The following is an 11,486-nucleotide window of genomic DNA, read 5'->3' on the forward strand; positions in this document are numbered from 1 at the left end:
CGTCAAGTCCCTGTGTAGCGTCAAATAACGTGAAGTTTGTGTAATTAAGGAACGCCAATCTTGTGTTATAGTACAGGGTTTAGATTGTGGAAGCGAGTTTTAGAAACGGAAACTCATAATACAGATTTTGTGTTGGGGTATAATGGACGACAACTCCGGCTATACATTATTTGTGTAAGCAACGATTTTAGTTTGACATTGTGCTAGTGAGTTTAAGGAAGAAAACTCTGGGTAGAGATTGTGTAATTGGGTGCAAATAATTACATCTCTGAGTATGGATTGTGTAAGTAGGTGCAAGGAATGAACTCTGAGTAGAGATTGTGTAAGTGGGTGCAAGAAATTACATGTACAACTCTTTAGTAGAGGTTGTGTAAGTGGGTGCAAGAAACAACTTTGGTCATAGATTGAGTATGCTGGTGTAAGAAACAACAACTCCGGTTATAGATTGTGTAGGTGAGTGTCAGTGACGACAACTCTGGGTAGAAATTGGGTAAGTGTACGTGGGTAAGGAGCGACGAATCACGGTATATATTGTGTAAGGATCGACGAATCACAGTATATATTGTGTAAGGATCGACGGATCACGGTATATATTATGTAAGGAGCGACGAATCACGGTATATATTGTGTAAGGATCGACGAATCACGGTATATATTGTGTAAGGAGCGACGAATCACGGTATATATTGTGTAAGGAGCGACGAATCACAGTATATATTGTGTAAGGAGCGACGAATCACGGTATATATTGTGTAAGGAGCGACGAATTACGGTATATATTGTGTAAGGATTGACGAATTACGGTATACAATGTATATTGTGTAAGGAGCGACGAATCACGGTATATATTGTGTAAGGAGCGACGAATCACAGTATATATTGTGTAAGGAGCGACGAATCACGGTATATATTATGTAAGGATTGACGAATTACGGTATATATTGTGTAAGGATCGACGAATCACAGTATACAATGTATATTGTGTAAGGAGCGACGAATCACGGTATCTATTGTGTGAGGAGCGACGAATCACAGTAAATATTGTGTAAGGAGCGACGAATCACGGTATATATTGTGAAAGGATCGACGAATCACGGTATATATTGTGTAAGGATCGACGAATCACGGTATATATTGTGTAATGAGCGACGAATCACAGTAAATATTGTGTGAGGAGCGACGAATCACGGTATATATTGTGGAAGGAGCGACGAATCACAGTATATATTGTGTAAGGAACGTCGAATCACGGTATATATTGTGTAAGGAGCGACGAATCACGGTATATATTGTGTAAGGAGCGACGAATCACGGTATCTATTGTGTGAGGAGCGACGAATCACAGTAAATATTGTGTAAGGAGCGACGAATCACGGTATATATTGTGAAAGGATCGACGAATCACGGTAGATATTGTGTAAGGATCGACGAATCACGGTATATATTGTGTAATGAGCGACGAATCACAGTAAATATTGTGTGAGGAGCGACGAATCACGGTATATATTGTGGAAGGAGCGACGAATCACAGTATATATTGTGTAAGGAACGTCGAATCACGGTATATATTGTGTAAGGAACGTCGAATCACGGTATATATTGTGTAAGGAGCGACGAATCACGGTATATATTGTGAAAGGATCGACGAATCACGGTATATATTGTGTAAGGATCGACGAATCACGGTATATATTGTGTAATGAGCGACGAATCACAGTAAATATTGTGTGAGGAGCGACGAATCACGGTATATATTGTGGAAGGAGCGACGAATCACAGTATATATTGTGTAAGGAACGTCGAATCACGGTATATATTGTGTAAGGAGCGACGAATCACGGTATATATTGTGTAAGGAGCGACGAATCACGGTATCTATTGTGTGAGGAGCGACGAATCACAGTAAATATTGTGTAAGGAGCGACGAATCACGGTATATATTGTGAAAGGATCGACGAATCACGGTAGATATTGTGTAAGGATCGACGAATCACGGTATATATTGTGTAATGAGCGACGAATCACAGTAAATATTGTGTGAGGAGCGACGAATCACGGTATATATTGTGGAAGGAGCGACGAATCACAGTATATATTGTGTAAGGAACGTCGAATCACGGTATATATTGTGTAAGGAACGTCGAATCACGGTATATATTGTGTAAGGAGCGACGAATCACGGTATATATTGTGAAAGGATCGACGAATCACGGTATATATTGTGTAAGGATCGACGAATCACGGTATATATTGTGTAATGAGCGACGAATCACAGTAAATATTGTGTGAGGAGCGACGAATCACGGTATATATTGTGGAAGGAGCGACGAATCACAGTATATATTGTGTAAGGAGCGTCGAATCACGGTATATATTGTGTAAGGAGCGACGAATCACAGTATATATTGTGTAAGGAGCGACGAATCACGGTATATATTGTGTAAGGAGCGACGAATCACGGTATATATTGTGTAAGGAGCGTCGAATCACGGTATATATTGTGTAAGGATCGACGAATCACGGTATATATTGTGTAAGGAACGTCGAATCACGGTATATATTGTGTAAGGATCGACGAATCACGGTATATATTGTGTAAGGATCGACATCTCTGATTATTTATTGTATCAATCTAGATCGTACGTGTCATTTGGTGAAAGGAACAACAATTCAATATACAGACTTGTCTTTCCCAGCGTTACAGCTAATTTGTAAAATGTGGAATCGGTATAATACATAGTTTAAGGGTTAAACGTCATACATCTACAAACATAACCCGAAGTAAATATTCTATTAAACACTTCTTTAAAACATTTCAACTTGTTACATGCAGGGTTGATATTGGGGCCACATTTACAAACTATAAAGACTGTCACGGCAGAATGGTAAGATATAAAAATGTAATCTTTGACTGATATCCTACTCTACATGTACCAAGTGTCAAATGTAGCGTACGGCAATATTACTAGCTCTCCTATCGGAACTTCCGGATTCTAGCTATATCAATATTCGGATAATACCACAGTGATGCCATTCTACATTGTAAATGTGTAATATCCTACTTTCGATTTAGTTCTGACTCATCTGTGACGTGCTGTAGATTATAAAACACCTGTACGTATACTACGCGTCCTGCCAACATTTGCACAATGATGACCTTATGGTTCAAGGTATCCTGATAGGCAGGAAATATATGTACCTACATATGTTTTATAAGGTTGATATAGTAAAACATTCAGTAAAAAGAAATACAGGTATTCCAAGGATGACGAATGCTACACAAATAGTTGGTCTCAACCCAATAAAGAGAGGCCGTACAAAACAACCACATGTCATACAGACATATACGGTCACACATTAAAGGGGTGAGATAATCCTATAGATATATATCTCGAATAAAGAAACGAGATATGAACTATGTAATCCTTTATGTATTTCCCAATCAATATTTCAACGTTGGTGGGGAAACGCATCTATTTATAACGCAGGAAATCTCCTATTAAAGGAATTCCCCGTTTTATTTATCCAGTGCATTTTAGCGATACTGTATCTTATCGCTGGACATAGGTACATGTTTATCAGTGGGATTTTAGCATGTAAGCATAGACTTACCCTGGAGTGGTTATCAAATGAAAAGGTTTGTATATCTTTCCTTATCTGCTCAGGATACCAGTTTACATAGATTTGACAGGTACCACACAATATAATCAACATTATTAGTATTAAATTAGCGCACATATCAACAGGTTAACAACACAATCGTACATGTACACGTCCTGAATATGGCGTTTAGTTTCTTATATACAAATAATTATATATATAATATCTGTCAAAATGAAACTGCGAACCAGAATTCCTTCCATCCTGCGCCGAGGCAAAAGTCAAGAAATCCTCATGGAGCAATCGTATGTCTTTGATATATCTTATGTGTTTATAGATAAGGTACCTTGTCAATTCCGGTATTACAGTGTATAAATAAGATACCTTGTACATTCCTGTACTATGTATACATAATTAAGGTTGTACATTCCTGTACTACAATGTATAAATAAGGTCACTTGTACATTCCTGTATTACAGTGTATAAATAAGGTCACTTGTACATTCCTGTATTACTATGTATAAATAAGGTCACTTGTACATTCCTGTATTACAGTGTATGAATAAGGTCACTTGTACATTCCTGTATTACAATGTATAAATAAGGTCACTTGTACATTCCTGTATTACATTGTATAACTAAGGTACCTTGTCAATTCCTGTATTACAATGTATAAATAAGGTACCTTGTACATTCCTGTACTACAGTGTATAAGAAAGGTCACTTGTACATTCCTGTATTACAGTGTATAAATAAGGTCACTTGTACATTCCTGTATTACTATGTATAAATAAGGTACCTTGTACATTCCTGTATTGCAATGTTTAAGCTGATTTATAGATATTTGAATTATATTTATAGTATCTTACGTAATTTTCAGTAAATATATAGACACTTTGACCTGCCGTAGTTGTTCTAGACTAAATCTGGTTATATTAAAGGTTCAACACTCTTATAACCACAAATGAAAAGATGATGTGGTGACATCAGATATATGTACATCAGTCACGGTGGTTACACGCGTGGGTGGGAAGGATTTAAATCACAATGTCGCCAAACAAGTTGACAAATAAACGCATTAAAAGTATTGTTAGACAGGTGAAGATTATAGGAACCTGGTACACGTATCTGTATAATATATACACGTGTGTGATTTTACCTTACCGAGGAGGTGGACATTTAGATAAGTCTCTGTTACATAGACATATACGATAACAAGTCATGTTGTTTTTGTGTGATGATATCACAGCATGTTGAGTGAAGATCTCACAAGGTATTGTTGACGAAGGAAGATCTCACATCTTGTTGTTTATGAGTGAAAATCTCACATCTTGTTGTTTATGGATGAAGATTCCACATCGTCTTGTTTATGGGTGAATACCTCACATCGTGTTGTTTATGGGTGAAGATCCCACATCGTGTTGTTTATGGGTGAAGATCCCACATCGTGTTGTTTATGGGTAATGATCCCACATCGTGTTGTTTATGGGTGAAGATCCCACATCATGTTGTTTATGGGTGAAGATCTCACATCGTGTTGTTTATGGGTGAAGATCCCACATCGTGTTGTTTATGGGTGAAGATCCCACATCGTGTTATTAATGAGTGGAGATCTCACATCGTGTTGTTTATGAGTGAAGATTTCACATCGTATTGTTAATGAGTGGATATCTCACATCGTGTTGTTTTTGCCTGAAGACCTCACAACGAAATGTTGTTGATGTATGAAGATCTCACATCGTGTTGTTTTTGCGTTAAGATCACACATCATGTTGGTGTTGATGGGTGAAGATCCCACGCCATGTTTTTTTATGAGTGACATCCGTGACTTGTGTGACACATTACGATAACATTTTGGGAAGTTTGATGTAAGGGGGATAACTCTTATGAACTTAACAAGTTATTCTATGTTATAGTCATAAATATAGATAATGACCGTGAATGACACTGGGTTTTGTTTCTGAGAAAAATTGCTTCTGTCTAAAAAGTTACTTTTGATCCAAGGACAATTTGAGATTGCACAATCCTAAATACAACAAATGATGAAACAATAACTACTTACACCAAGTACATACTTCTGAAATACTAAAAAAAATAGTATGCTTAGCTAAGGAAAGTGCAAGGGAATGCCTTAACTGTCAAAATCGACTAAACATACTCACATAGAAAATATTTAACCTACACATCTACATGTAAACACAATGGCAACAAAGGTTGGTTCAAGATGAAAAACGCATGAAATACACACGCATGTATGCTGCATAGAACGCGTTAATTTGCTTCAGTTCACTTGTGCCGAGTAAGATTTAAGAAATAACCAAACGGTTTGTAATCAATGATAAACCCCTCCACTACTGTTTTGATGTGGTATATTTGTTAAGGGATAGTTACGGAAGCATTGAAAATATATATTTCATTATAAAATTAATTGAATTAGATAAAATGACATAGTTTATAATTGGTATATAAATAATCAGAAACTATAGAATTCAGAAACTTATCTGAAATATATTTTGGTGTAACAGCTACAATAATATCATTGTATTAGTGATAATTTTCATGATGAAAACGGCTATTTATATTCATGTAAAACCATAATATAAACTGTCTAATTTGAGCTTTTGAAGATTGTTTTTACATAAAAAGCCTGACACGACATAGATAAACACTAATACAATATTATTGTAACTGTTTCACACACAAAAAAAACAACATTTTAGGTAAGCTCTCTGAATTCTCTAGTTTAACATTACACACAAAAAAGCGTGCAAGTTAACCAGACATAGGTAAGCGTGTGGCTAACCCGTGTAGACTTATTCCGGGTGTGCATTGACAAGAAGACCCGGTTACTTGTGCACGTGCGTTGCCATTCAGACCAAACGTTCGTCGGCTAGTCAACTTTTCAAAAATGTTCATGCAAAAGTTTTTTGCCAATTACTGATCCACACCAGTCATTTATTGATATCAACTAGTTGCCATAAATATAATAATTACATGTATATACTCTTTTGGGATTCCGTTATTATATTTGATGATATTGATTATTCATGCTGTCGTATACATAATATGGGGAGTACAAGTGTCATAATCCACCTATCCAAGGTGTTCAGATTCGTATAGTGTACATTCCTGTATGGTTTTTTTTCGTAACTTTAGTGGAAATATATGATGCCATTCTTGTACAGCAAACTCCCGTGGACTTGTCCTTAAAATGAGGAATTCTTACCTTTATATTGTCACAGTAGAACGTGGTATCGCCCGGACCACAGGTGGCCCAGACAGCGTTACTACGTCTACACAAAAGATGTCCCGTTTTGCTCGTATATTGTGAGAATAGAGTTGACGATATTACAAACATCCGGAAAGTGTTCGGATTGTTTATTTTATTCAATAATCATTATCATATATCAATCATTATCTGTATTATAACCATGACCATTTATATTTCATACCCATCATCAAAAATCAGCCCTCGGGCGATACTTCCACTTCTGGACGTAATATAATGTAAATTGATGTAAATTTTACAATTCTTTTTTTTTCATGGACTATTTAGATGACGTTTCTAGACGACAAGAGAATCAGACAATTGAATCAACACCTGCCAGAATTCACGAGGAAAGTTGATCCAATAGAACTCCTCCCTTACCTCCAGTGTCTAACGCAGTCCAGCAGGGTAAGATCAAACACACTCACTTCATATCAAGTATGTCACTTCTACCCCCAAATTAGTCACATCATAAAATCAAAACTGGTCAGTCATCTCATACATAGTCATAAGTCACCTCGTACGTCGCATCACCCTGTGGATGACCTTAGTCACATCACAGGTCACATCAGCTACCTCTCACACCACATTAGTCACCTCATATGTAACATTAGTCACCTCTCACATCACATTAGTCACCTCTCATATCACATCACATTAGTCACCTCTCACATCACATCACATTAGTCACCTCTCACATCACATAAGTCACTTCTCATGTCACATCAGTCACTTCTCATATCACATTAGTCACCTCATATGTAACATTAGTCACCTCATATGTAACATTAGTCACCTCATACGTAACCCCCCCCCCCCCCCCCACATCATATTAATCACTTCGCTCCTCACATACATGTAAGTCACATTGCATGTCACTCAAACCACCTTGTATGTTCACCATTGGTTACAATTCAGTCACGTTAGTCACATCTGACGTCACATTAGTCCCTTTGTACGGTTATATTTGTATCGAGATTCCACATTACAGTAGGTAGCCTAGTGTAAACTAAGCGTATTGTTCAGCAGCTTCGTTCACTATGGAGATGTACTGTAATATTGTACTGTATGTCATTGAATTGAGACCATACTGCCTACACCAGTCTCAACAATAGGAGTGTACAGTTTTACATATGCCAAACAACGTACATGTGAGATTGTGTTATTGAGAGGATAACAAAACTTTTATGTAACTTTGCAGGAAGAAATAGAAAACAGACAACGCCAAAACAGTAAAAGTCAGGCCGCCATGAAGTTGTACGATCACCTGATAAGGATGGATAACTGGTGGCCCCAGCTTCTGGTCGCCCTACGTCACACCAACCTATACCAACTAGCTGATAAACTAGAAGGTGGGATGTACTCTAAACCTATAATAATGCTGGTTGGTTCGGATAGGACTATACCCATTTTGTGATGCGTTGTTATTTTTCGGTTTTTTTTGTTTGCTTTTGTTTGTTTTTGTTTTGTTTTCCATTAAAGTCGCGCCTAAGCATTGTTTACATGATTGTTAGGAAACATCGTTAATTAATTTTATGGAACTTATTCTCATGTTCATATTACATGTACATGTACATGTATATGTTTATCTTAGCAGAGAGCCTCTTATGGTTGATATCAAAACCAAAATTATGATGTATGTATATAACAACACCTATAATATTTTCTGGGTCTGCAGCATAACACCATAACGCCTTCTCCATGATAATGCTATTTGATTTGTCAAGAAGGCACAGTGTAAGATTTCGAAATTTGTAAAAGGATGATGTCCCTATATCTGTGAAACACACGTTTCCGGCTAGTTCTTGTCCTAAGGTAGAGGAAAATGATAAATGACAATCCAAACTCGTCATCCTTTTGTAATTCCAAGTTTTCTTTTCTACTCTATCAAACCAGAAATAGACGAAGATGGCAGACCACGAGTTGAGCATACTCGCCGAAAGACTCCACCTCCTAAGGCTAGGCTGTATAGCGGTGACACGAAATATAAGGATCTACCGGCCCGGGTATCCTCCATACTAAAGATCCTGGACAGTCAGGACGTGGAGAACAACTGGGAAGCAATGGCGGCACATTTGAGTAAGAATATGAACCATTTGTTGTGAGTCTAAATATTATAAATAAGTATAAACTTCACTCCTCATCCGCGAAAATACTTCATTCCAACTACCATGGCAAGAAATTAAGATAAAAAATGTACAGGTTAGTGTATTGGTGGTGATGACTTACCATGGATTTGACCTTGATTTGTATGGCGGGTGTCGTCGTGACCTAGATTTGTATGGCGGGTGTCGTCGTGACCTAGATTTGTATGGCGGGTGTCGCTGTGACCTAGATTTGTATGGCGGATGTCGCTGTGACCTAGATTTGTATGGCGGGTGTCGCTGTGACCTAGATTTGTATGGCGGGTGTCGCCGTGACCTAGATTTGTATGGCGGGTGTCGTCGTGACCTAGATCTGTATGGTGGGTGTCGCTGTGACCTAGATTTGTATGGCGGGTCTCGTCGATGAAGCAGAAGACGCTTACTCTTCCGGAACCTATTGGCTCTTTATCCTTTTCAGGAATCTCTTTTGTTTATATTTTGCTCTCGTTGAATCGATTTGGAGTTTGAAATATTGTTTCGTTTTTGTGTCGTTATTTTTGTTGTGTTTTTGAACGTGCAGTATTGGTGCGTGATTCGTCTTTCTAACTCTAACCCCTAGGATTTCTTCACTGTTTCCACCATTCTTCATCTTTATCGTCCTTTCTTCCTAGTCCATGGAAATGCCCGTCAGGTCAGACCATCCGATAATAATATGGTTCCGTCCTCAATACATTGACTTGTGCGACTATTTCTGATGTGTATTACAGAGACCAGACACTGGTTCGTTGCTGTGTACATATTCGGTTACATCCTCTAGTTGTACTGTCTTATGTAATAAATGGTATTCTGTAAGTATCGATTGTTCTTACTGTTTTTACTAAAAACAGATAAACACGAGGACAGTGACAGCACGCCATTTATATACTGTACTGGAATTAGTAGCAGCTCCGAACATCGCCTCTATAAGCTCTCATTTTTTCTGAAACCGACCTTTTTAGTTGTTGACATTTCCAATTCAGATAAAGTTCAGTCTATAAATGGAGTTGAATTCGGTTTGAAATACATTAATTGTACAAATATGTGTGACAGCAGCATGTTTTAACGCTATGTACTCTGTTGTGTTGTAGAATATACAATTGAAGAGGTGACCAGGATGAAATGTAACCAAAACGAGGCATCATGTACGAAGAAACTATTTGAGGACTGGAGCCAGCGGGAGGAATCAACTCTCCATAACCTAGTTATCGCTTTAAACGAACTCGAAAGATTTGACCTTTTGGAACAAATACAAAAAGTCACTGGTTACAGATTGCCGAAGATCAAGAAAGAGCACATGGACGCTGACGAACATGGATGTGATGTCATTTTGTCCACGGGAATGTTAAATCGAAAGAGCAAAGACACATCGTTGAAAGATATAGTACAGGAGTCGACTGTTTCTCCAAGTGAGCTGGACCCACTGACCAGTGACAATGAAACAAACGAAGCCCATTCTCTATCAAATAAACATGTTGGACCGCATAACGAGCCTCTTCGGTTACCAGATCACGAAAGAACACTTTTCGGGGGAAAAAGTGAGTGACAGTGAGAAACTGGCCTCAGATTGTAATAGGTCTTTCGATGAAAGGAAAACGATAGAAGAGGAAAGTTCAAGAACACCAGGCGAAAACAGCCAAACACAATCAGAATTAAGACGATTAAGTGAGCAAGGTGCGTGTCCTATTCCTGAGTCAAATGATTGTAACGTTGATGGTAAGAAATATAACACGAAAAAATCCAATGGAAAGGACACATCCGATATTAATGTCAACACATCGTCACATGAAAAATCACTGAAGGACAAAACTATCGACAAGTTACCTCTTCTTGGAGGAATATCTGTGCTGGGCATAGGGGCTGTTATGGCCTTAGTCAAATTAAAATGGTAAAGATGTTGTGCGTCTATTCGCTTCACGTTTCAATAAATATAATGAATACTCCCTACATTGTTAGTATTTTGTTAGTTACATTATGAAAGGATTACTAAGAGAAACAAGCATGGATATTATTTCAGCAGCAATACAAAGTCCCCTGCCTGACCTAGGAGTGCACCTATTTATTTCCCATTTTTTTGAACTACGTGTTATACTGATCATGTATACCAAGTTTTGTTAAAATCGGAGTAGTACTTTAGGAGGAGTTGTCCGGACACGCCTCAACCAATGAGAAGCCGGCGGCCAGTTTGAAAAATGGTTTTTCGAGAAAAAAAAATGTGGGATGCACAACTACATGTTATACTGACCATGTATACCAAGTTTCGTTAAAATCGGAGTAGTACTTTAGGAGGAGTTGTCCGGACAAGCCTCAACCAATGGGAAGCCGGCGGCCATTTTGAAAAATAGGTTTTCGAGAAAAAAAATGTGGGATGCACAACTACATGTTATACTGATCATGTATACCAAGCTATTAACAGCAATTTATTTAGGCAAGAAAAGCGAATGTTACAAGACAGACGACACCGTCCCACCTCGTGACAGGGACGACACAACATACAC

At 38.0% G+C, this 11,486-nt stretch overlaps 1 protein-coding gene across 1 annotated transcript; it reads left to right on the plus strand.

Moving 5' to 3' along the window:
* Positions 1-3,545: 3,545 nt before the first annotated feature.
* LOC117340036 lies at positions 3,546-10,933 on the plus strand. Its single transcript, XM_033901786.1, has 5 exons — positions 3,546-3,637; positions 7,157-7,276; positions 8,070-8,220; positions 8,765-8,947; positions 10,080-10,933. The coding sequence occupies exons 1-5, from the start codon at positions 3,572-3,574 to the stop codon at positions 10,532-10,534; spliced, it is 975 nt and encodes a 324-aa protein (XP_033757677.1). The 5' UTR covers positions 3,546-3,571; the 3' UTR covers positions 10,535-10,933.
* Positions 10,934-11,486: the final 553 nt, after the last annotated feature.

The sequence above is a fragment of the Pecten maximus genome, chromosome 12 (assembly GCF_902652985.1).
Source record: "Pecten maximus chromosome 12, xPecMax1.1, whole genome shotgun sequence".
Lineage (NCBI taxonomy): Eukaryota > Metazoa > Mollusca > Bivalvia > Pectinida > Pectinidae > Pecten > Pecten maximus.

Bases quoted from the DNA above. Each gene is read 5' to 3' on its own strand.
- LOC117340036 (XM_033901786.1), top strand. From the start codon at position 3,572: ATGTTTATCAGTGGGATTTTAGCATGTAAGCATAGACTTACCCTGGAG. The intron at 7,277-8,069 runs GTAAGATCAAAC...GTAACTTTGCAG, and splicing joins GTCTAACGCAGTCCAGCAGG to GAAGAAATAGAAAACAGACA. The intron at 8,948-10,079 runs GTAAGAATATGA...GTTGTGTTGTAG, and splicing joins AGCAATGGCGGCACATTTGA to AATATACAATTGAAGAGGTG.